The 27,392-nt window shown below is 36.6% G+C and overlaps 1 protein-coding gene across 2 annotated transcripts in view; it reads left to right on the top strand.

Annotated features, from left to right (window-relative positions):
- The window catches only part of ANKS1B (ankyrin repeat and sterile alpha motif domain containing 1B), a 450,245-nt gene that overhangs the window by 223,212 nt on the left and 199,641 nt on the right, over positions 1–27,392 (top strand). The window contains exons 14-16 of one of the 2 annotated variants that reach the window (XM_019470850.1): positions 223–794; positions 2,842–2,914; positions 25,493–25,599. In XM_019470850.1, coding sequence (XP_019326395.1) covers positions 223–794; positions 2,842–2,914; positions 25,493–25,599 — 752 coding nt within the window. Of the gene's footprint in view, positions 1–222; positions 795–2,841; positions 2,915–25,398; positions 25,600–27,392 lie in introns of those variants that run through there. The other variant, XM_009274671.1, reaches the window with a different exon arrangement.

Below are 27,392 nucleotides of genomic sequence, written 5' to 3' on the forward strand. Positions count from 1 at the left end.
GGGTTTGGCTGTTTTTCAACCAGTCAGGATAAAATAGTCAAGTTTAAGGAGATAATTAATTTTTGAGAGACTAATAAATCAATGCATGACATAAGTATCTTTTGTTTCTGTACATAAGAAAGAACCAAGCGGCATACAAAAGTCATTTTGCAGAGATTAAGGGTTTTGTTGTTTGCAGTATTTTATCACCCTGGTTTTTTACGAGGTACTCTCTCATTTCAGAGGGAGAAACATCCACTGAAAGTGAACTTCCTGAAGGACACCCCGCTGAACAGTTTGCAGGTTTACTTCATGGATCATCACCTGCATGTGACCCACCTGATAATCCACTGCAGCTGTACAGCAAAGGAAATCAGTGCAGTGGTCCACTAGAGAAAAGCATTTTGAGCAAGAGCACAGTGCAGCAGATACAGCTACGGAAAGAAAGCAACACTGATCCTCCTGTTAAGAAAAAAAAGCCGCCAGTTGTAAACAGAACCATATTTCATACTAAAACTAAACCGGTAGAAAATCATACATTGGTTGGCCCATCAACAAGGATAAGTGAACAATGGGTTATTACTACTGGGGGATTTGTGGAGCGAGCATGCACACTTGGGAGAATACGATCCTTACCAAAGACTTTGCTTGAAATGCATTTGTGCAAAAACGTCTCGAAATCTGATTCTAATCTTATCACCCATCCACCAAATGACAAAAAAGCAAGAAGCAACTGGAGTGAACCCACACCAAACCAACAGTGCTCCAAAGGGAATTCGGAGAGAACACCTTCCTTCACATCAGAATGGGAAGAAGTAAGTTTTGTTAATTTTTAAGTACAAGCAAATATATGGTATTGTGAAAATGCTGTTGTTGTTTTCAGTTTCACAGATTAAATAAAAAGTGAATCTTCCACACTGCAGATCCTCAGAGAGTACGTCATAGTGTAATGCATGGTAGTTTGAGAGCTGGCACAAAATGCAATGCATTTTTGTTCAAAATGCTGCACACTTAATGAAGTCTATTGTTTCCATAGTGAATGAAGTTAGCCAGAAGTAAGTCTACAATTTGTTGTGACGCTGAAATTATTTTTTACTAAAGCCCTCACCACTGACACTAATAAAACTGGTAAAATTCTTTGTAGCTATGCCCATTATTTAAATATTTGCTAATTATTTCCCACCATGGCAATGCCCGCCAGCAAGAGACAAGAGAAAACAGCAGGAATGGAGAGTCTAAGATTTTTAGGTTGATTTTTCATTCTACAAACCCTCCCTATATAACATTTCCTCTAACTGGTATGTAGCCTGTGTACAGAATGCTTGGCATATACCTGACTCTTATGTGAAGTGGGAATACACTTACAGCTACAATGAATTCGGGACTATTAAAAGAAGTGTCCACACTGAGTTTGTAGTGCACATGCTTGCTCATACAAGAGACTTTATTTTAGTTTTAGAACTAGATTTAAAATAATTTTTAGACACCTTATTTTTAATTTTTTTTCCTCCTGTGCTAAATTTCAAGAATGTAAATGATTCTTCATAGACACAAAAGTTCCCGTCTTACTGAGTTAAATTAAAAATGGGAAATGTTTAGAGCTTTACTGCTATTACAGAGAAGCAAGCCTTTCTCTTTAAAATGACTGCTATGGGGAAACGTATATATCTCCAGAGTGCCGTTTTAGTTCAGAAAGAACCCAGAGCTTATTTGTGTGATTGATTATTTTTCTAGAAAAAGGTTTCCAGCTCATCTAAATGTCTGATTTGATAGGGCATCTGAAGGTAGTTTTTGTTGTAAAGGAGATATTTTCTCAGTGGAAATGTACTTAGGATCAGGTTTTCATCTTAATAACTTGGATACATTGTTATGAAATCCTGAAACAAGTCAGGTCCAAGTTTGCCTTTTCAGGGGGACATCAAGGTTTGATTGTTCTTAAAAGTAAGAAAAATGTAGTTTATTAAAAAAAAAAAAAAAGTATGATTTCTAAATCTGCAGATTCTGACATAATTCCCAGATTTTCTCCTGTCACCAGTGACTAATACATAGTTTTTAAAGAGGAGACAGTTTTCCTAATAGTCCTAATATTAAGCTCAGTAAAACCTGGTTCTCTGTGTCTGACTTCTTAGACAACACCAGCCTTTTGATTCACTTTTAGTTTTGTCCTGTTCTTATGGAAAATAAAATAAGTATAATAGTTTTGACATAGTAAGTTCAATGTAATTTAGAAATGTGCAAATGAGTTTTGGGATCAACGTAGTGCTGTTTCATAAACAATATCATTCTGCGGTACGTGGGGACACAGCTATGTTTCATACCTATTCAGTGGCCTTGGGGCAGATAGAAAAAAGGGAGCTAGGAAATTCTCTGGAAATATTAATTGAACAATTGCTTTAGTACTTTATAACACTCAAAACAATATTCTTATACATTAATATTACTGCTTAAATAGCCCTCTAGTGGTTCACAGTTACCATCAAATGAAACAAGCCTATAAAATTAAAATCCATTCCATCTTTAATATATGCATTTTTCTCCTTTGTATTTATATACTGAAATATGACAAAAGTAGTTTCAAAGAATGAGATGTACCTAGATGACCAGAGTTGTCAGTATGAAAGGAACTGTACTGTAGAAAAAGAAATACTAGTCTCAAGCTTTAGCTTTTGCTAGCATACAAATGTTGCAAAATAAAAATCAAAGTGGAGAAATCAGTTGTCTACCTTTGATTTTTGCATTTTGCAATCTTGATTGTTGTTTTCCTAATGAGAGTAATAATGCCATAAATTTATGCATGAAAAATGAAAATAAAATAACAAAGATGAGGCCCATAAATTGTTTTCACTGTTCTCTCTTTTGTAGATTGATAAAATCATGAGTTCAATAGATGCTGGAATTAATACTGGACTGGGGGAGATGAATGATCACACTACAAGTAAGGAAAACCAACTAACTATTGTTTAATTTTGACTTAACTATCTATAGGGAAACTGTGGATAAGAGATTGCTAAGTAACCCACTGTGTTGAAATCATTTGTAGGTATTTGAATAACCATGAACAGAATCAATGTTGTTTACTGTTAGAAATGCATTAGGCCCAGTATCCCGGAGCTGTTACTTTAAATAGCATATCGGAGTCATTAATGTTGTTTTGAAATCTTACCAGAAAAAATATTCTATTAATGTTAATGTCTTCATGTTGAAGCTTTTCTGCTAGGGGGATATTTTCCAACTTTTTTCAGCTGAGTTTTTGTTTGGAATGATGGGACCCTGAGTATATATAATCCAATAGCTGCTGACACTTTTTAAAGCATTATATTATCTAATGCTGCTTCAAACAAGTATTTGGCACAGGGCTGAAGATGTTGCTGACAGCCAGTGACTGGTGTTAGCAATGACGGGAAAATTTGCAAACCTTCCCTACCATGGTGAATTCTAAGAACTCTAAGTCACAAGTAGCCTGTTGATGTGTCAGCATAAACCTATGCAACTGTGCTGATAAGAATTTTGAAAGTATTTTACTATGTCTTTGTCCTAACTCATGGAAAGAAAACTGACTTGTATGTCTGAATAATTTGGTCTTGAGGCAAAGCTATGTTAACTCACCCGTACTGGTACATCCCTGCTGGCAATTGCATGCAATTACTTGGGTTTATGTATTGGGCAGGAGACTAGGTACCTTATCACTTAAAATTGAAAAAAAAAAAGTATTTTAACAACCGCCCATTTCATGGAGCATTATACCTGTACAGGACAAAACTGTGTCTTATGAAATAAATAGAGTTGGCACAGCTATTTTAACAGTTGCTGGACAGTGAGAAGGGAATCAAGGAAAAAGAGAATATAACTGATTTGAATACAAATGTAATTGCAGATAAAACAAGCAGATTCAGATTATTGTTTTTCTAAAAAAGTAAGGGGCAATATCATGAAAAGTGCTAGGCATGTTGTCCTGGCAGGCTATTTTTTCTTTCTGAAACTTGCAGTGTTGGAAGGGAGAATTATTCATAGAGAAACTCTAGGTTAGGAGGCAGTTAATAATAAAGATATTATAAGTAATTCAGGATTTGCTGCTTATTATTTTTTATCATGGTAGTATATAGGCACCAAATGCAAAATCAGGTGTCCATTAAGAAGTTGCACAGCAAGTAAGAGCTATGAAAAGGAGACAAAAGCAACAGTATGCATATGCAAATTTGCATAACTTAGTGATGTGTAAGTACTAGTCTGTGCCTTCCTATGGCTGACCACTGCTTTTCTTTTTCTACTTTTTTCTTTTAAGATCAGGAAATATCTCAGAACTCTTGCCATCAGCCATTTTGTGGCTTCTACTGCATGCATCATTTTTCTTGGCATTCAAATGTGGCATTTGGTTCTTCAGCTCTTTCAGTTGGCAGGAGATCTGTTCTTTTCTTCGCTTCATCTTTTCCCAGAGGGGACTCTGAGTCCCAACTTTTTTCTATTCGGTGTGCAGCTTCCTGCAAACCAACATTTTTTCTTTTCTGTCAACTCCTTAATGGTCTTTAGCTAGTTTAGAACGATAATCTGATTTTGCTCTTAATGAAGAAATCAAGCTATGTACTATTAATCAAAATACTACTACTTTTCTTTAAATTTAATCAATTTTGCTGTACATGCAGACTGCAATAAAGACATTTCTTTCTGTTATAGAGCTGGCTATATGCAGCTTCACATGTATGTTTTCCGCTTTTCATTCCTTTATGCCTTTTCCTGGTTCAGTCAAACACAGTTTAGGCAGCAAAGCAACGGGAACTATTATAATATCAAATGCATTAAATGCATTATGTCAAACATGTTATACTTCAAATATATTCTTATTTTTTTTATTAACAATGTAATAGGGTTATCTAGCAGAAAATAAGGAGTCTTTATTTCTCACCATTAGCAGACTGGAGTAACCATCAAGTGGAGCCTTATTACATTGATATTTATATATTTAACAACAGATTTTACTTGACTTAAGATTTTAGCTTGTGTTAATTACCACTTATTAACTACCACAAGGCAATACACAGGTTTTTCTTACTGATAATACAACCTGAAAGATTTTTTGTTACGTCTCTGGCCCCAGTGAAGGGGTTGCTTTGAAGTTTTCTGCAGCAAATCAGCTTTTTTTGTGTGTGCTGCTACTATTTAAGCTCCTATAGTTTATTGGCAAGAAGCATCTCAGGTGCCCCAGTGTTCCTCAGAAGTGCCTCACATAGCCCCTGTCTAATTACTTACAGATGCTGGCATTGTCTGGATCCCTGTGTGTTTTACTTAGGGTTTTATCTGCCCAAGTGTTGTAGTACTGAGGACCTAAATTCCATCTCAGAACTTCTCATTCACCTTCTCTCTTCTCCTTCCTGGCTCTGTGCTAAACTTAACACAGCCAAATGTAAAGATCTGACCTATGCTTAGGAAAAAACATTGTATGGTATCAGGTAATATAAGTTTGAAATACTTCATCAGTTTATATATAAATACATGAGTTTTATTAGTTTTACTTGAATGTATTTGCGTCCAGCTCTGGAGCCCTCAGCACAAGGAAAGACATGGACCTGTTGGAGCGGGTCCAGAGGAGGGTCACAAAAATGATCAGGGGGATGGAACACCTCTCCTATGAGGAAAGGCTGAGAGACTTGGGGTTGTTCAGCCTAGAGAAGAGAAGGCTCCAGGGAGACCTTATTGTGGCCTTTCAATACTTAAAGGGGGCCTATAAGAAAGATGGGGACAAACATTTTAGCAGGGCCTGTTGCGACAGGGCAAGGGGGAATGGTTTTAAACTAAAGGGGGGTAGATTTAGCTGGAAACGTTCAGGGTCAGGCTGGACAGGGCTCTGAGCAACCTGATCTAGTTGAAGATGTCCCTGCCCACGGCAGGGGGGTTGGACTAGATGACCTTCAGAGGTCCCTTCCAACCCAAACTATTCTATGATTCTGTACATGTAAAAAAGATTATCCAGCAGAGATTAAAAATAATGTATTTAACATTCAGAGTGTACAAGTCAAAGAGATTTCTCATAGTGTTGAACTGAAAGCATTTAGATTATTGAGCACTATATTCAGGAAACTTAACTTTTCTTGTCTTGTAACTTTTTAGCAAACAGTAAAATTTCTGATAATACTGAAGAGCAAATGTAGCTTGATGTGGAATCCTTCATTTTAGTATTTACTTTGTCCTATACTTCGTATTATACTTCAGTGTTTTTATGAACTGTTAGTAGAAACAAAAATATATTAAATTCAAGCACAAATATTCTTAATCTACCAGGCATGAAGAGCTTTATATACTACATAGGATCTTATTCTCAGTGAAAAATATTTGACAGGAAATATGTCATACACTGATAATTCAATAGCTATATTTAAAATTAGACAATGATGACATCTTGTGATGAAATCCTTGACTGGATTTACAGGAACTTTGGCCTATATTTTCCTACTGGTGAAATCTGGAAAGACTTCTGTTAGATCTCCAGGGGAATCTCTTAAGAAGCAATTAAAGGAGCAGTGAAAGGAGAGAATCGAAACTGGCTGAGTAGTGTCATGTGGACTTTATCTACAGCATGCATTTGGAAACAAATTAAAGCGGAGCTTTCAGTTTGGAAGCAGTACTGGTACTGGAGGAGTAAACTTGAAACTACAGAGAGGAAGATAGCTGCCGATGTCCTCTGAGGGCATGTGGCATTCAACATCTGAATAGCTTACCACTGAAATCAAAAGCAGGAGTGCTGACCAAGGAGCAAGTAAGAATTAATCTCAATGATAACGGACAAAAAAACCACTACCCCAAGGAGTACAATACCTCTATTACAAAGAGGAAATACAAGATGGTGCTGGCTAGTGATCTTCTACTCAAGGTGATGTGGAGACATCTGCACCACCTGGCACATATTATGGCTGGCGTGTTTCTTCACAAGAGTCCAAATTTGCCAAGTTGCAGGGGATTCTACCAATCACTAGCATATGATAAAGAATACTAATGACATTGCCAAGAATGATCCTAAGCAAATCAAAAGTGCTTATAAGGCTCTGTGGCAATGGATAAAGAGGTTGAAGATTCAAGAGATAATATTGTCTCTCCTCTCATGTCCAAGTCAAGCATCAGTCAGATACACCCTAGATATAACTACATGGCTTTTATTCTGAGAGAAGAGAACTTTAAATTAAGAACCATGTGGCAAGGACAAAAATCTTCATCTTAAACAATGCAGATTGGACATAGGTCTAGCCCCTGAGAGAGATAGGATTATTTAAAACAGGATTAAAGAAGTGACTAGACAAAGAGTCATGCATCAGTTTGCCAGGTATCTTAGCTGTTTGTATACTAATGGTAGAAGAAAGAGGAACAGAGAAGAATTAACAGAAGAATTAATGAGGAATAGAGAAGAATAAAGTGAAGATTATGACAAAATTGGCATTGTTGATAATTTATCATATACATTACACTAGTAGTCCAGTCATGTAGAGAATATAACTTCTTCAGTAAGAAGGGAAGAAGAGAAGAAATGTTGGCTTGTATTTCAAGAATATGACGGTTGCTTTGAGATCTCAAAAATAGGATTAGTTAGAGCTGCTAAATATCTGTTGGTACCCAGGAAAGTAGAAAAGAACATGGTTGTTCTTGGTACGTATCCAAAGCCATTGGACTTGATAGTAACAGGAGATTTCAGTTACCACACACTTGTTGGGAATGAAATTACATTTTTGGAAAAAAAGTCTCAAGAAGGTAGATATCAATAAACTCAGAGAATTTATTTTAAAAAATCTCTAGGGTGGAGGTTAAAGAGAAATCTGTGGGTACTTCAACAAAACACTACTAAAGACCATAGTACAAGCTTCACCAAAGTGAAGAAAAGAAAGTATAAAAGACCAGCTTCGCTAAATTGTCATCTTTTCTTTCACCTTAGACATAATGAGGAAAATTTCTCTATTTACTAAGCATGGTAGAATAACACACACATGTAGAGACAAGTCAGAATTGCCAAAGCACTCAGTGAGATCTAACTAGCAAGAGAAATGAAGATTTAATATAACATAATTATATTAGTATGTTAATAGGGAGAAGAACAACAAAGAAGTCTTTGGCACCTAAGAGAGGTACTGCAGGAAAGGAAAAGCTGCTCATAGTAGGTGCAGAGAAGGCAAAAAGGTACAATGACTTTTTATCTCATGTTTACTGAAAAGGTCGTTGGTGAGCATATGACATGCACAGCTAAACCTAGGGCTAGAACCTCAATTGTAGATAAGGAAAGAACAGGTTATATAGGTTAGGTATCTTAATTGGTTTAATGAACTTCATTTTTTGTTACATAACTGTCTGAAAAATTTAGACCTGTCAGTGGGTTTCAGTGGGAATTCTTGGAGGATGGATGAGGTACCAACAGACTAAAAAAGAATGATGTAGAACTTATCTTTCAAAGGGAGAGAAGGAAGGAGAGTGGGGGGAATTATTTTCAATTCATAGAAAAGTTGCTGAACAGATAAACTACTTAAAGTAGCTAGAAAATAGCAAAAAAAAAAAAGTAAGAGACAACATGGATTTGCCAAGAGCAAACCTATTAAAGCCATCTAATTCCCTGCTAGGAGCGGATATCAGATTTTGTAGGTAAGGAAAGAGCAGTAGATGCCCAGTGTTTGGACTTCAGTTAAGGTTTTGACATTGTCTCATGTGTTTTTCTTGTAAGCAAATTAAGGAAACATGGGCTTGATTAAAATAACGGTAGGTCAGACAGATGAATCTTATTCTTAATGTCTAAATTCAGACTTCTGCACTGTAGACTGCACTGAGTCCGTCCGAGCCACTAATACTGAGTTAGATAAACAGGCACTTCTTCGGTATCGTTCATCATATCTAAATGTCTGAAGCATGGCAAATGGCACTAGAAGTAACTATAAAGGGAGCTGGAGGACCTCTTCGGATGTAGCTGTCTAAAACTAGCTGAAATGAATCTCCCTCTCTTCTCCCCAGGACAAAATTATAGAGGCAATATAGTGAAGCATCCAAATAGATTATTAGGGGGATTATAACCTCTATTACATTCAGCAGCATTTTGAAGACTTCTGGATATTTGCCAGAATTAAAAAAAAATAATGGTTGGGGTATAACTGACCTTGGCTTGAGTCAGTTGAATGGATTAGACCACTGTTTTAAGGCACTTTGAGTCTATTTTGTAATGATTCTGTAACTACTGTGATAACATGATTTAGATGGAACCTATCTACAAGGTAGAGTTTAATAAATGGAACAGCTGTCTTTTTTATGGCATAGCAGATACTTACACTGATTAGTAACATACATTTCGCAAAGGATTTAGAAAAGATAATATGTTTAAATATCAGCCATCTGCACTTCTTGGTAAAAAGAAGAAACACTTCAATTTCATATTTTCTTTGCCTAATTATAAACAATTTTTTCTACAATAAAAAAGTCTTTCAAGGCACGCATAGCAGTATTTCTGTGTTAGTTGGAGCCCAGTAGCTGTTCAGAGGTGTGTGATTCAGAATTTACTTACACTTGCAAGTCACTTGAAAGGGAATAATCAAGAAATAATCTATTTCAGAGATAATTTTTTTTAACATGGGTAATGGGTATCATATCATCATCATGATTAAAGTAAGAATTGTTTCAAGTCAGAGCAATTAAAATAATGACAAGGAAAATAATTGTTGAAGGTCATTCCATATCAAAATAATCTACAATCAGTTTAGGACTGAGCTGGGCTTTTGAGTGAACCACTTCTGTCAAATATGTTCATGGAGAGTGATTTACAATTTTATAATTCTGCTAATCATTAATTCTTTTTTGAATGCTATCCATAAATGCACTATCCAGTTGCTGTGTGCATACAGGTGCACTGTAGTCAGAATTTCTTTGGTCAGCTGAGCATGTACCTCTCCTCGAGTGCCCTCATTTTTCCACTTAGAGGCACACAGGGTACAGTTTCCTGAATTATCCTTCAGTTTCTTGATCTACAATTTTGGCTTGGAACATAATATACTGACAAGCCTTTTTCATACAGCTGAAATAAGCAAATTTCTTATTACATTTAGTGAGTTTGGATTTTACAAAGTTTATTTGTTGCCCTTCTGTGAGAGCAGTGCCTTTCCCTGTGCTTGGAGGTAATCCTAGCATCACATTCAGCATCTATGTCTAAATATCAGTATCAAGGCACCAAACTTTGCTCACTGAGGCTACCTGAGTGAGTGCCTTTCAAAGATTAATGCTGCTTGTTACTGGAAGAGGTGTATGCAACAGAATTATACCATATAAAAAACCCACCTTCAAGGCAGCTAGCAAATCCTCTGAAATATTTGCTTTAGCAGTATGTATTATCATGTCTACAACTTCAGAGAGACCCATGAGTTGGCTCCTCTAGAGCTACTTGGAAGCCTTAAGGACTCTGGAACACTGACAGCTATGCCTGGGTGGACTCCATGTGAGCCATATCTCATTTGAAAGTAGAAGAGCTGCAGTGGGTTTTGCTGTATTCAGAATAAACCCTACAACTCCAGTCTACATCAGTTTTTTCCAGAAGCAAGACTTTATTGCTTCTGGATGCACCCACTACATATGCATGTTTCTGTCATGTAGTACATATTTAATGCCAAGGATTGACAGTAGGTCATGGAGCACTGTATTAGAATGCATTTTGTAGTGTCCTTTCTCTGATCTTTCATATTGGGATGAAAGTTGTAGGCAGTCATCATACAAAAGTTATTTTCTTTGTTTATTTTGCCTTCTCTACTGACATGACCAAGGCTATTGTTATCAATGACTCCTTTGCAGTGTGGGGAAAATTGCAAGAAATTTTGCTCTTCAGATTTGTGAGGGACATGAGTTTGAGCACAAAGGTTGGAAAAGTAAAGCAGACATGACTTCAGCAGACTAGGAAAAGATGGAACCAGGTGGGGCCACAGCCAGAAAAGCAGAATGAGAGGAGTAAGAGTTCACGTTATGCCCCGTACAGCTGTAACATGTAATGGAAATTGTGCAGACCTTTGACTGCCAGAAGCTACATGCTCAGTTTCCTCTTTCCTCCATCTGTTCCACTGCCACTACTCAGACCTGAAGCCTTCATCTTCCCTAGTATGGTTCTGCCTATAGAAGCTAAAATTTCACTCAGAAGAAGTCAAACTTTCTTTTAACAAACGAAGCCTTGTTAGTCTGGCCCTTTTCTGTTTGCTGCCATATGGTTGCAGTTTTGGCAAAGTGGTCTTCCTCCAAAGCTGTTAACATCCTCCCTCCTCCAAGGGCAGAAAACAGATAAAATATAAGTACTTAATTAAGGCATAATTTTAATTAGATATGTGTAGGCATGTTGGCATAAGGCAGTTTTCACAGTGGTAAGTTACATACTTGAAAGTATATACTTTAATTATAATTTAGTGTCTGTTTTGCAGCAGTTACTTCCCCTTTTTAACTCTCTGTATGGTTAAACTAAGCACTTTATCAGAGTGGATTTAATTCATAGATTTTAATAAAATGAGCCATGCACCCTCTCACAAAGTGGGAGACCTCTTAAGCTTACAGTTTTGAACCCACAACTCTAATTTTGCAATAGCCAACAGCAACAACCAGACTGTAAATTAAGGATAACATCACTTCCCTCCCAACTCCTACCTTCCCATTGAAGCTGATATGCTGTGCAAAAAGACCGAAATATCTTTAGCATCATAAAGAGGAAAAAAAAGAAAAGGCAGAGGGAACCTGACTCTGTAGCTGATAGAAGAGAGACCCGATGAGAGGAGACAGCTCCCGCAGCTGATCTCTGCTCCCAGTGCTGTTTGATGCCTCCTCAATACGAATGCATATGCAGTTTGAAATTTTTAAACTGCAAGTCTGTGAACTCTTTACCATCAATTACAGGACTGCACTGTAGGGAACAGAGCTACACATTTGGGTTTGATTCTGCACTTCCTTGTATCTTATTAACAACTGCAAAGTGAATGTGGAATTTTAAGTCGCAATGGCAGAACTGCTGGGGGGAATTCATGCAGCTAAAGTCAATATGAAATGTTCTGGAAGGCGAAGGCAATTCTTGTTTCAGGCAAAACTGTTTACAGTCACTCACGTTTTCTTACAAATGTCACTTACTCTTACACTGAATACCCAAAAGCATCACAGTGTACATGTGTGTGTCTCCAAGTTGCCTGTCCAAGGTCACTTGTGTGTGACATGGAAGGCTAACTATTGCATTCTCATGGCATCTGTTGGGTTCCTTTTGATTAGCAATAGCAAACTGGTTTTTGGATAGATCTTTAGGAGTCAATAGTTGCTATGGTATGGTCCTTTTGATCCAAAATTTTGTTTACTTCAGTGGTGCTCATTGGTTTTGCTTCCTTATCTCGGATATTTTAGGGCTAGAATCTGTCTTCCTTTTGGAATAACAGGAAGGTGAATATCACATGCAATGTGCTGTAGTGTTGTTGCTGTCCTCCTATGTAGTGTAGGGTCTTCTGCTGATAAATCATCTGTGCTGTTGTTTTATCAGAGCACACTCCTCCTTTTCTTGACAGAAACACATTCTTAGTGTTTTACCACTGTCAGCTGTGTCCTTGGTTATCAATACAGACCACACCTTTAACCCTTCGTAGCACTGTTTCTTCTAGTGCTTTCACACATGCATTTCTATTCATGCATTATTCATACCAATCTTCATATTTCTTTTACAAATCTCTGCATTTTGAATTATTTGAATGGTAATTTAAGTGTATGTGATCGACTAGATTATAAAATAGTGGAGAACAGAAGCCATATAGCTGTTAAATAAGTAGTATAAATATTTTGGGCATTTATTTACTAAGAACATGATAGCCATAAAGCATTGCATGCCACTGAACGAACCCAAAGATCATGTAAATTCTACAGAAGAAATTACAAATAATTGGATTAACGTTTTGTTGACTTCTACATTGTAAAAGCCTAAACAAGAGATAAAGATGCATCTGTTTTAATGATCCATTGAATCCCAAAACAAACCTTACAGAAGACTGGGCAAACTGCAGGATAATTGTAGAGCTTTTAGCTACGTTTTATAATAAACGCAATGGGAGTTGGATGAAAAAAGCTGCAAGCATTTATTTTATTTTCTGTTATTCATATATTCCTATTTTATTGGCAATTTTACCCTGTAGTGTCATAAATTTAATATTCAGCTATATGCTCTTCATACACCAATTAATCAGAGCTGTTTTTGAAACAGCCTAATACAAATGAAGACACAAGCTAAACTGAAAATACAGTAAAAATGTAAGTCATCAGACTATATTTACCCATGTAGTCTCTAACTCTGATGCATTTTCTTTTTACATTTCCACTCTCTCTATAAGTGCCTATCAACATATACCTTTTATCTCTGTCCATGTATTTTGTGTTCAATGTTAGGCTTCTTTTTCCAAAACTGTTTGCAAAGCAATACAAGCATTATATTCACAGACTTGAATAAATGATTTCTGGCATATGTCTTCTAGAAGGAATAGAGAAGATTGACAGCAAACAGAGAAACTTAAGAAAATGGAACTATAATATCATAAATATTGACATTCATCAGTGAGTAAATGTATAGCCTAATTCTTGTCAATTTTGTTTGTAGTCTACTTGTGACCATCAGATCTTGTCATGCTAAATTTAGATACTCTGCAATAGGACTGCTTGAGCAAAGGAACCTTCTACAAACTCTCTTTTAATTGAAGGATTTACATGTAATTTTGTCTGACTTAATGTACTGAGACTTTTCAGAGGTATTTCCCCACATCAGATGTAACATTTTAGTGAAATAACATAGGAGATTCAGACCCCATTCCGGTACTGATATTTTCTCCTTTGGAAAAAGTTTAAACCTTGGCAGTCTGGTCAGTTGTACTGTTATTTCTGAGTAACCAAACTATATTTTTTTCTCACAGAATTAATACAAAAGATGTATTCTTCCTGGGAGAGCAAATGTTTGTCAGACCTAAAGATACTTCTTTTGTATTTTGTAGAAAGACTTAATCTCCGAAAGAGGAGTAATGCATACCGAATCCCTACCATCTCTTCCTTCATTTTGTTATTAACCTAATATCTGATCCTTACATTCTGCTGTTAAATATGGTTAGAATAGAATTCTATATGACCACAGACATGAACAATTTATGTGCAGTTTGAATATACTACTCAAATCTATGAAAATTCAAATGGTGTACTTACCACTGTTCTTAGAGCCTTGTTTCAGTATTTTTAAAATATACTCACATTAAATAATATCCCTTTAGAAGGAGTGAGAGCTATTGGGTTATAAAGGTGACATGCATGTTAATAAGTACATATGGCATGAGGTAGACCTATACCATATTCATATACACCCATAATAATTGTTTTGAGGCAGTGTAGAATGGTATGAATATACAGAATGCAAAACTCAGAAAATCAGATTTTCATTGACTTTCAAGGGTGTGAAGCTCAGAAATATTGACAACTAATAGTAAAATGGAGAGTGAAGTAGTATGATGTTTAAGCATGTTTGGGGACAATACTGAGCAGAACTGTATACATTACTGTACAAAAAATCAAATTAAGTGAATAGAAGTTATGCTCACTTTAAAAGTTTGGATATACCTGCCTATAGCCTAGCCTTACAAAATTGCACTGATACAAACAAAACCAGTCAGAACTCAAATAAATTTGTTGTGAAAGTTGCTTAAAATAATATTACTCACATTACATCCTGGATTCTATTGGTAGTAAATGGGTCCCTAACTCTTAAGTGGATTTGAAAACATTTCTGAGGATGATAATGTTAATGCTGCAATCTACTTTTCCTGGTCAATTCTCTTCTCTGTCAAACCTATCCCTGAAGTCACTGAGCTGTACATACTGTATCTTTTTGCATCATGGGGTTGAATATTGCTGAGCTACGCCCATCTGGATAGGAGATAAAAGGATCAACAAAGGTAGATTGCAGACTTCAGAACTTGAAAAAATGGATTAAAACATTTTTCAAAGTTATTTCCAGTAGGACTGAGGTCTTGCCTGTTTCTCCACTGAACCACGACAGTCCAGGGGGAGTACTAATAATCTATGTCACCTCCACAAGGACAGTTTGGCTATATTTCACAAAGTTAATGCCAGAGTGTTTGTTGGTGTGCCTAAAAAGTGACAAGCTAACGGTGTCCTCATTCTATAATGCTCTCATAATCATCCTACTGTAATTCCAGAGGTTAAGAGATTTTTTTTGCAAGCCATGATAAATGACATGAAAAGAATGATCAGATTACTTGAGAGTTTTAGAATTCACTTGCTTAGGTTCAGCTTTTTCCTAGCAGTTTAATCTGAACCTTGCAACTATGTAATCATTTACACCCATGTATATTAATATTTAATTCAATTGATGTCACTAAATTGAACAGCATTTATTCCTTAAAGCAGAATCAAGTTAAATAACATGTTAAAAATGTATGCAGAATAGGAATTAGCACCTCAGCGGAGTTGAAAGTATCTGATGAAAAATGAGGCTTTCACAACCTGTGGCCAGGAAATACTTTAAAGAGAACAGAACATTCCTAACTTCTAAAATAGGCTGTATGAAAACCGTAAGTGATTACTAAGTGCAAATCTCTAAAACTTTATTCAATATCTTTGGTGGTCTTTTGTATGATATAATATGGGTATTACTCTTACAAATATGTTAGGGTTAGAGATGTTGTGGCAAGTGAGACTATGATGAAGTTTATCTTTCATAAATTATATAGAGATCTAAGTCTACTAAAACTGAATTAATAACGGTTTCTTGAAAGTTCAGTTGATTCACTCATGTTTCCTTCTTAATCTAGTAGTCTTTAGATTTAAATAGATATGAATCCTTGGAAGATCACATTTCTAGTAATCACAAGAACATCACATGCTAGTTAAAAATCTTTGGCTTTATATAGAATTTACAACACACAGAATTGTTTCTAGTTTTAGTTCCACCTACAGAAAATGAAGTAATTTAGAATATTCAACTAACTAAAGTGTATTCATTTGCTTTCTAACCCAGACTGTTAACATAAGTTCATGATTGTAACACTAGAATCAGTATTTTCTTGTTTCATTGCCCTATATTCAGGAAGATATTGTATTTGAATGCCCTCAAATCCTTCAAAAATAATTTACTACTTACCACCCCTACTTCATAACCCATGATACCAGGAACTTCCCAAAACTGTTTTTCTACTCTTATCCACTGCTGCCTTTAGCTCTTTATTTTAGGTTATCGTGTTATTACAAAACTGAGATGTCTGAGGTTAAATTATTGATTGCTAATATGAATTTACATTAAACGCTAATAATAGTATTTAGTGTAAAGTTGTGAATTGTTCTGGTATCTATTTCTAAAGTATATTTATTATTCATGACTTCATGCATGACTTTAGATAAATATTTTTTATGAACTCTGCAATTTGACTGTTTTTCTATTTATGGGATGTGATGGACCATCTCAGTTACTTAGTGCTACTTCTGTTTTCTGGTAGGCTATTTGAAATGTTTTATAGAGTATAATTCCAAAGAATAAATTATCTTGACGGTACACAGATCCCCCTATTTGCATATGAATATGGCATTCATACAGAGACCAGCCATTCTTCTCAAATTTATGCAAGCAAAAATCCATGTTCATGAAAGTTTTCAAACAGCAAAGAGCAAGGAATGTAGCTAAACAGCTCTAGACCAGAATTGAAGAGAATAACTGTAGGTGTTGGTTTTGTTTATTGAACCAGCTCCAGTTTTGATCTTGTTTGTACTATAGGAAATAATTATTAACATGTTACGAAACGTTAGTGAGACCAGTCTGACAAGTACATTTTCAGCTAACCTGTACCTGTAGGACCACTGGAGCTCTTGCTGAGATCCATTAGCCTTGACAAAGGAACAATGGAAGGAATGATGCCTGGAGTACAGTTTATTAAACTTGTCTGGAAAGTTGTATTTCTATCATTCCAATTTCTAAAACAAAAAGCCATGCAGGACTAAGTACAATGCCATGAGAGGTGTTTGCACTGTCTGTAGGCATCGACACAGATTCCTGAAACGTCTGTGGGTAGGGGAGGCTAGTTCAGAGTTCCTACTCCAGAGGTGGGAGAGTGAGAGTCGAGCAGTCGGCATGAGGGAGCTCACAGACAGGATGAACAGGGTTTATATAACCTCATCCATACGCAAACAGTCCAGTGAGTTGCCAGAGCTGTGCCAGCATGCTACCCACTCAAGTAACGTCTTTATTATTCATTGAAAGATGCCGCAGTTTTCTTTTGGTGTTGCAGAGCCTGTGTTAGCAGGGGATAAATATTACAGAAGGTGGTTATAGAGGTTTTTATGTAATAAAGCAAGTTCCTATTGAGAACCTGACTTTTTGTCAGGGAGCAGAGAGGGCTGGTTGTTCCCGAATGGCAGTGAGCTGTGCCCTCATCCACGGGGTCTGCGCCCAGTGGGCAGAGCCAGGAACTGGTAACATGCTCCATTGACCACCCCAGACAGGCCCCTGAGAGATGACTTAGGTCCAGGGTCCATTGCGGGGGCCCAGCCAGGAGCAAAAGGTGATTGGGTCGGAGACAGGAATGGAGACAAGGCTGTAACATGGGTTCATAGCCTATGCAGGATAGGACTGGAAAAAAGCCCCTATGTATGTCTGAGGGGTCCAACCAGGAGATGAACTACCTACAGCGTAGGTCCAGCATCCATCCAGTAGTTAGGACCAGAGGCAGGGCCAGATTTATATATTATTATTTTCTGAGATTTTGAACGTTCTAGGAAAGAAATAGGTGAGGGGTAGTTTAGTGTTATTTTTCAGTAAAGAGCTTCAAGTTACCTTTGCTCCCATTTAAACGTACTTTTTCCAGTACAGATTTAGAGTATCATCTTTACAATTAGCCACTGGTTAACGTTGAAGAGCTAATGCATGTAGCAGATATTGTCCTGTATCTAAACTGTAAAAATGTTGAAGTTATGTTAGGATTACCTCAAATACCTAAATCCACCCTAGCCTCAACTCTAGACAAATCTCAGGGGGTAATTTAATCTCAGATAAGTAATTTAATTTTAAAATGAACATTTTTTACCTGTTTTAAAAGGCTTGAAAGGGGAAGTGGGGAAAAAAAATAAGTAAAAGGAAAAAGGCAGACGTGAAACAAAACAACAGATTGTTGTAGCTACAGATGAAGGATGACAAAAGAGCAAATGATCATAACTTACAAGGAGAATAAGTAGAAGTGAGATAAATAGGGAGTGTAGAAAAGGAATTATAAAATGAAGCTAGAAAGAACAGGAAGGAGAGAAGGGAATTCACCTGATCAGCTGTTCAAAGAAGGAGATCACTCTAAAATCTGGTGCATCGGGGGCAAGGGAGCCTCTGAGCCCAACTAGGCAAAAGAAAACAGAAGACGAAGTGCCGCACTGTCTCAGGTTGAATCTGATTTGTAAAATAACCCCAGGAGAAATCCTTAACCTTCCATCATGTATATTTTCAAGATTCATAATTAAAAAGATATGATAGTTTACTGCAGTGTCAGTACAGGCATCTCATTTCCACAGCTCTCCACAGGACCTTGCAGCAGTTACCCAATCTATGAAATTATGGTTACCATTTATTTAACGGCTGTATTTAACTTCTTGAGATATCTCTGTGCAGTAAGTGTTCTGTCAAACCTTTTTTGAACAGTTTCTTCAAACATTTCTTTGTTACCCAGTTCTGCTTGTTTGCTAGTCCAGTGTTGCTTAGCACAGACCTGTATAAAGATTTGCTCAAATCTGAAATTATGTAAATTTGTCCTTATGGTGCCAGGAATTATAGCATAAAGGGTTGAGTTTGCATAGTATTCTTAGCAAGACTATGTAGTATACATTTTTATATATATACACTTAGATAACTAGTTTTTAACAGTAGTCTAAATCTTTACTGTATTAAATAAAATATTTTGATTGGTCATGGTGTCACTTAAATTTTCAAGGTTTTTTTCTTGCTAGACAAAAACAGTGAAAATGATTACTCATAGGTGGTGAGTGTAGTGTTACTATTATCCTGTAAAAGTTCCTGAGGCAAGCACAGAAATTGCTCTACAAAACTAACTCCTTTTTTCAGAAAATGTTAGTAACTTTCACTGAAGCCAGAATAAGGATGTACACATTTACCCCTTGGATGTGAATATGATTCCTGAAAAAATAACAGGCAACTGAAAGCTCTTTGTCCTATCAAAGGAATTTGTATTAGATAGAATAATTTCATAGTATAGTGGGGATCCACTGAGATTTGGATTCATATCACCTGCTCACCACTGCCTCCAGCTGTAGGAGGTCCTTCAGTGTTCATGAAGAGGGGAAAAAAAGCAGCTGAATTCTAATTGCATCTTAACTGTATCTTTCCTAAGTGCAATACAAGTTTACAGGAACCTATTACTCTTGTGGTGGCATCCACAAGGAAGAGAGTCACATTCCCTCCATTTCCTCCATTTCGCATGGAACAGAGTTACAGAGGGAGGGTGGAAAATGAATCCAGCTCTCCCTGCAACCCTCTTTCTCCCAGAATATTTCATCAACCACCGAACTGTCTAGTTTTTCTCTAAAATTAGATGAAATTATGGCAGAAAAATCCATGAAGGACTGTTAAGCATAAAGACACTATTTCTCTTTCAGGAAGGCATTGAGCTGCAGATTGCTGGTAACTGGGAAAATGCTAGGAAAGGATCACTGCATGTCCATCTTATTCTTACGCTCTTCTGTAGGCATCTAATAGTAGCCACTGTGACTGAAGTTGGTGAATGGCTGAAGCTAGATGAAACTAGATGAAGCTGTGGTGTGATCCAATGCAGTTGACCCTGTGGTGAACTGGATGAAACAGTGAAACATCCATCTGTTCTTAACTAATTCTTGCAATTCAGTAGGTTGCATCTTTTATTTCCATTCTGTAGGCCAAGGATATAAATCTGACTGAAGTCGTGGCTACTACAATGCTATATAATATAGTTTGATTTTCCTGTTGTCTTTAGAAAGAAATTATACCCCTGAATTTATTAATTTAAAATAAAAAATCAGAATCTAGCAAGACTAACTGTATCTCAAGCGATCTTGCAGTACGGTGATATATGTTACCATATAGCATATATATATTGCTCACCATCATAATAATGACAGTCTTGAATAGAACAAGGTGCCCTGAGTCCTAGCCCAGTGGCTGTGTTTTAGAAAACAGATATTTTAATTTTCCAGTAAGATCTGTCCCTCATTCACTGAACAGGATGGGTTCTGAAGGAGACTAAATGGAAGTTGCCAAAGCAATCAACTGGACATGAAAAATATCCTAACTTTGAAGTTTCTGTAATAAATATGTGTTTCATGATGGAGTGGAGTACTTCGGCTGAGCTGTTCCTGGGTAAATAATACATCAACAGTCAGAAACACAAACTCGTAGAAAGGCCAATGGGGTTCACAAAGTACAGTTCATTATTGACAAATCATCTGTCAAGTAAAATGAATTGTCTTTGCTGACTTTGTAGTTACAGTTATTATAAATACAGTTATTATACCTACATAGTGGTAATGTAGAGTTATAATAAATATTGGTATAAAAATCAGAAAAGAACTGTGAGGATGATTTTCCTAGTCAATGGGGGTTGTTCCATTAGCTTGCATTAACTGTGGTCTGAGAATTATTTTTGTGTGTTCTGAGCCACACATAGGCAATGGAATGTAACCTTTAGATTATAGATACTAGATAGTGTTATTTAAATTCAAGCTGTTTCTATTGATGTTGTTTTGTTTCTGTATGTGCCATGAAAAATGTCTCTAAAAGTACTTTCAGGAAGATATTCAGCATCACCAAATATGATCATCCAAAGTGGCATCATCATCCAAAGAGCTAGGCTGCTGACAGAAGTTACAGATTTTATGTAAGGCATCCAGGTTTTTCAGAGTTTTATGAAAAAGTTCATTTAAAATCTAAGCATTTTGAGTAGCCTAATAATATAACTGAAATGCGTAAGATAAAGCAGAACCTTACATACACTTCTTGGAACCTACTACTTCCATAATAAACTTCTTTAATTATATTGGTCTGCTGGATGTTAGGCATAGGTTTTCTCATACAACATCCTGTTCCTAGCTATTCTTAGCTCCTCTCCAGGAATACATGTCGTTAGATTAGTTTATTCACTAGAACACCCAGTCATGCTAACTCTGCTGTAGCACAAGTTCTGTTGCAATGTCGAGAGATAATTTTTTTATCTGGCTGAAATCATGAATACAAAGAGGAAAATGATATCCCATTTGGTGTCGGACAAGGCTGAAAGTTTTAATTAAAAAAAAAAAAAGTTTACAGTACTGACTCTAGCATCAATTTCTTCTCCAGCTCTGCTAAACTGGCTGCCTACTTACTTAAAAGATTCATCCTTTCATATTGTGGTATAGACTCCACTCAGAAATTTCTTGGTCAGTAGCTACTAAAACTCTCCAGGTTTTAATTCCTTAACACCAGAAGTGTTTAGCAATGTTCGACAGGTATTGACCTACCTAAGAAAATGGTTTATAATAATCTATTCATGATAACTGGGGGAGCACCTCCTCTACAAATAATCACTGCATTTCTTTCTTAAATAGGGGAGACCTTAAATTCCTTTGCATTTAGAGCAAATCTGCCTTGCAACATGTTTGAAATCATGTGCTCTCTGATATCGCAGATTCAGTCAATTCCAAACCACACAATAAAGATATTCTGAGTCTCATTGGGAACGAGACGTCTTGTAGAAATTATCGTATAGCATACCAGATGGCATCTTTCTTGCAGACATCACTTCAATGTGCTTCTTCTACTGCCTCGGAGAAGAAAGAACCAAGTATTGCTATCCCCATAAGAGACTTATGCGTCAGTTTTCCCATGCAGGAATAGGTACATCTTTTTTGATTGTGGTGTCACAGAAGGATTATCATGGGATTTATGTTCTTTGAAATCATAGGAAAGCAGAGTAGTATGTAAATGTGTTGCAGGGGAGACCATCTCATACAGTCTGTATGACATTTTTCAATATCAGGACCAGCTTTAGGCATAGGCAAAGTAGGCACTGCCTGCAGCAGCACACTGGTGGGGCTGGCACTGAATCATAGACTAGCAAAATGAAGAGATAGCCTTCTAGTCTCAAAGCAATAGCACCTGCTCTGGGTTCCACTTGCACTGGCTTGGAAAAACTGTCCAAGCAGCCCCGCTAAGTCTCCTGGACTGGCAAAGAACAAGGAGATCTAAAGAGCTGCAAGTTCCCATAACGACTTGATTGACCCTAATCCCTGCATTCCTGGCTCTGCTCTGTGCCTTCCTTTACCTTTGCCTTACTACCTTTGGCGGAAGAAGGAGGGAAATAAAGTCTTGCAGATAACAGGATACTCTAGCAATGAGATGATAGTCAGGGATGAGGACAAGGCAGAAAGCTGACTGTGTTTGTCCTTATTTTCTTTCTCCTTGCTGAGCAACCTTATGTTGTGTTGATGGGCTCAAACATGTAGTTATACTGGGGCAGGGGACAGAGTTGGAGGAGAGTGCGCAGTGGGACCAGCAGTGCTATAATCATCCAGTGCTGGGGCCATGGAGATAGATAGATACAGTACCAACAGCTACATGAGGAAATGTGTCTGGGGAGCCACCCAAAAACTGAATTTTGTGTACACTGTTGCTAGGCGTTGAGCCAAGCACTTCTCATCACTGGCAGCATAACTTCCATGCTGTTTATAGTAAGGTAAGGAAGAAGTATTTTGACCATGAAACTGGTATATTGATTATTGGCTGTGCCTTATTTTTGGGCAGAACATTTTTGTTGGTGTGGGACACAAGATGCAGACACATTTGTGTCCATGTATGGGAAATACAGGAGTCAATCATGCATGATCCTTTCAAAAAGTGGGATTATGCTTCGCTAGGTCTCTTTCCGATATCGATTTTTCTGCTTATAGGGGAAAGGGGAAGACAAAGTCAGGAATCCTCTTCCAAGGAATTAATGATTTCTCAGTTAACTAAGAAAAATCCAGCAAGGATTTAATTCTCATCTTGTTTAAGATAGTTTTGTTCTCAATTTGTTCTCTGAAGAGCTTGCCCAGCCTTTCAAATTTGCTTACCCAAGGGAAGTCCACTATATTTCAACTCAACATAGCCTACCCTCTTCCTCACAGCCTTGCTACTGACTGGGCACAACCCTGAAGGGATTGTGCTCCGTCTATGTGCAAAGGTATTGATTCACAGTAGAAAAAACTCTGCAAAATAGGGAAGATTTACAGACAGGTGTGAACAAATGCATTTGTATCTCCATGAGACCTAGATTCCTATCAATTTGGTATATCTACTTTCTCTGAGAAAAAATTAATTATCCATTAATCTGTTTGAAGTACATTTAACTATTTGTGCACACTGTACTCTTACCAAAAATATATGTTCTATATTGCATATATTCACATGCTTTTGTTATTAAATACTTGAGAAAACTCCTAGAAGTTTCTTCAGCAATTACAGATTTACCAGCGCCTGATAAGCCTTCGGTACTTTTTTGAGAGATGTAATGAACCTTTCATACTTCATGTAGAAGACCTGGAGTAATGTAAGATCTCATAACAGACCTGTCTTAGGCAACTTTCCAACCTCATGAAAGATCTTTTATGGCTCAACTAAAATTATTCTACAAAATCATTATGGACTTCAGTTTGCATGAGACGTTCCACAAATCCAAGCAGCCATATCAGAATGAAAGGTCATCCAGTTTTAGTCCAAGGACTAGTCAGGTTGGAGTTGAAACTCTTATAATATTGTTAAACATCCAGCTAAGTTTGAAGTCAGTTCTGCAACTGCTCGGGGAGCCTCTGCATGTCATTTTCAGAGACTTTGTATTATAACATGTGGGTCAGACTGTAGGTTTGGATTTCTATGAAACAGTTTTCTGCCATAGTGTAATCAATCCCAAATGATGCCCTTGACAGATACCTAAAATTTCCTTATGCCTGGAATTAAATTCCTCCTTAGAGATGGTCATTGCTTGAGATTCACAATGGACAAGAAACACAAAGAAAAGTAATTAATATGTTCAATAAATGAAGTTCTACTGGACAGGATTCTTCTTAGAATTGTACCCTGAATATACCCATTTTCTGCCTTTTTTGCTAAGTTCTTTGATCCTGTTATGAAAAGCAAAAGTTTAGTAAACATTCCTCTCAGAACAAAGGTGTACAATATTTCCATCTTGAGAGAAACTGTCTCAAAAATGGAACATTGATGGAAAATACATCGTGAAGTATTTGGTTTCCTGTGCAGAAAATGAACTTTGCTTTCATTTTAAATTCATCATCTTTTATTAAATTTTTTCCAGTTATAGTTGATAAATCATACATCCTCTCTAGAAATCATGCAAATTTTATGTCTGCCTGCTATCATTCACATTTTTGTAAGAAAAGGATATAAACTTAAAATTTTATTTAGTAAAAATATTCTTTTAATTATTCATTTGAAATGGTGACCTTTTCAAGTTGAATTATTATATGTTGGCATGAAGGTTTTCTTGTGTCTTATAATATTTTACGGTTGAAGAAATCATGCAGATAATCTAATTACTTTGACTAAAATTGTTGTGCCGTTTATGTCTTTTGCTGTACTACAGGAGAGAAACTGTGAAATGTATTCATTATCGATTCATTAAAGGGTTTTGCTATTATATAAGCAGAGATGCAGACCACTACCTATCTTGTATTAAAAGGGGAAAGGGGAAGGCATAGTAAACCATGCCATAGGCTCTGGTTTATGTATTGCGTTTCTTAATGTCTTGTGAAACGTAAAAATCTACAACAAACAGATATGTAAAGCGTAACTGGTATGAAGATTCTATTCAGATCTAAGTGCTCTAGGTTGCTTTTGAATCTTGCTATTTTCTGCATTTGTTTTGACTGCTCTCATCATTCAAGATTGACGCTTGGATGGGTGTGTAGGAGGAAGCAGCAGCAGCAGGCTTACAGCTTGCAGACAAAAAAAAATCTGCCTTATCTGATGGCTATTATTGAAAATGCGAGGTGTAGCCTAGGCTGGGTAATGAAGGGGAGAGAGCGAGGGGGAGCAAGAAGCATGGAGCTGCATACTGATGAGTGTAGGAGTACTTGATAAAAAGAATTCTTGCTGCTGGCAGTGCATTGCTCATTGTGGAGTATTCCAACAATCACATATAACGGAGAACAGCTTAGATGACAGCTTGATATGCTTTTTTTTTTTTTTCCTACTGTATGACGTACTGGTCTGTAGTAAAGATTAATAACTAAGAAATGTAGAGCTAGGATCAGATCTTACGCTGTATACTGCCCTGTAAACTATGTTTTCCTTCTGACTTTTCTGCTTGCTGAAAACATTAATCTGTCAAGCTGGCGGGCTCCTTTGATACCAACTTTCCCAGGAACACGATGTGGCAATGCCACCTCTCAGCCCAGGACTACCGCTATTATCCAGTGGATGGTTATTCGTTGCTTAAACGCCTCCCTCTTCACCCTCCTACAGGACCCCGATGCCCTGTCCAGACAGTGGGACAATGGTTGGAAAATATTGGGCTACCTCAGTATGAAAACCACTTGCTGGCTAATGGATTTGACAATGTGCAATTTATGGTAAGAAATCTTCTGTGCATAGCTGTGTATATACACTGTAGCTGCCTTTTTTGTCTGTCTCTTATGTGCTCATAAAAACCTTAGAGCTATTTTGCATTGCACTAAGAAGATCTGTTTAGTGTTTCACTTTTCTATGTCTGGCTAAATTAATATATAAACTGTCCTTGTATAAACTTCCAAATTGTACACATTACAAAATATTCTAGCCAGAAATATGGTAAAAGAAAAACTGAGTATTAAGGTTCTCTCTCCCCCTCATCAATCTTCAGATTAAGAAAAAAACTGAAGAGTTCTTTTAATCCATTGCAGGATTTTCACAGTATGTAAAAGCTGTAAACACCTCTATCTGCAATACATCACGTTATTACTTTTATTTAAACATTAACATAATTGTAATAATAATTAAATAACATGCAATGCCATTCTTGCATTGAGAGGTATTTTAATACCAGAAAATTATTTAACAAATAATCACTCTCTCTGCAAGTGATTCTGGATGCCTCAGTTAAATGTTTTGCATCTTAGATAATCAGGCTATGGGATTCACTTGTTGAAACTTATGCCCTGTGTGGAAAAGTAATGCATTCCTTTTAATAGTTCTATTTTCATGTTTAACTCCAGGCATTTATCAGGAAAATATGAATGAAATAAAAATTTATGTACTTCAGAATTTATAGTATTACCTGTGGTGTAAAGTAACATAGACCTGTCATGCACAAACTTTCAATTGAAATTAATATTGACAGTAAAGAGAGAAGCTTACTTGTAAGGTTGTTATATAATCACTTTTCTACCTGCTTCAGTATTCCCATTACTTGAACCTCTTGCAAAAATCCTGGCCACATTTCTTATAAAGTATCAGAGCTTAAAATATTATTTATTACCCCTTTTTTAAGATATTTTTAGTAACCATGTATATCTTGGAACAGTTCTAACTTTTCATAACTTACACCTGGCATATAAGAAACAGAAGTGAAACAGCATGAATATCATGACTATAAAATCATCACGAGTTGTGTTTTTCCTATTTAATTTCTTTTGCCAGCATCATTATATGCCTATGGGTTACTGATCAGAAAATCAAGGCACAGATCTCTGCCATTTCCACATTATAATAGTGTAGAGGTTTCTTACTGTTTTTACGTGGCTGCCATGTGACCTTCTGCTTGTATCAGTAAAAATCATTAGAAACTTTACCTTTAAATATTCTTGAAAACAAAGCTGCAAGGGTGTGCTGTCAGCCCAGCAATGTAAAAAAAAATTCCAAAATGTGTTTCAAGCTACAGTTTCCTAAAATGTAACCACATATTCTTATATATTTTGTAGTGTTAGTTACGTAAGTAGATGATTGTTTAGTCTTAAAGAGATTACAGAGGGAAATTGTTTGCAAGAGGCTGTAGGTGGCATAACAAATGCAGAGGGGTACACCTACCACAGCTAAATGATGAGCACCAGAGAAGCCCAAGAAACTGCCCTGGAGGGCTTTCTAGTTGTCCCCCAGCTCTGGAGGGGCCTGAACTATGTTCTGGGGGAACTTATAAGACTTTCATTTCCTACATCTCTTATTAGTATACTTAGGTAAACTTACAAATTATATACGAGATTCTAATATTCAATACGCAAATCAAACTTTTCAGGTATCAGGCACATTAAGTTATGCCTGCATACTTGTGTGTTAGCTAATGTTTTCCGGTCATTTTGATTTAAGCCTTTTCTGAAGTGGTTTGTTTTTAAATATATATCGCAGGTAAATTACGTAATTACTCTTAATTTTATTTGGGGTAGCATGCATA

Source organism: Aptenodytes forsteri, unplaced genomic scaffold (genome assembly GCF_000699145.1).
Source record: "Aptenodytes forsteri isolate BGI_AS27 unplaced genomic scaffold, ASM69914v1 Scaffold128, whole genome shotgun sequence".
Taxonomy (NCBI): Eukaryota; Metazoa; Chordata; class Aves; order Sphenisciformes; family Spheniscidae; genus Aptenodytes; species Aptenodytes forsteri.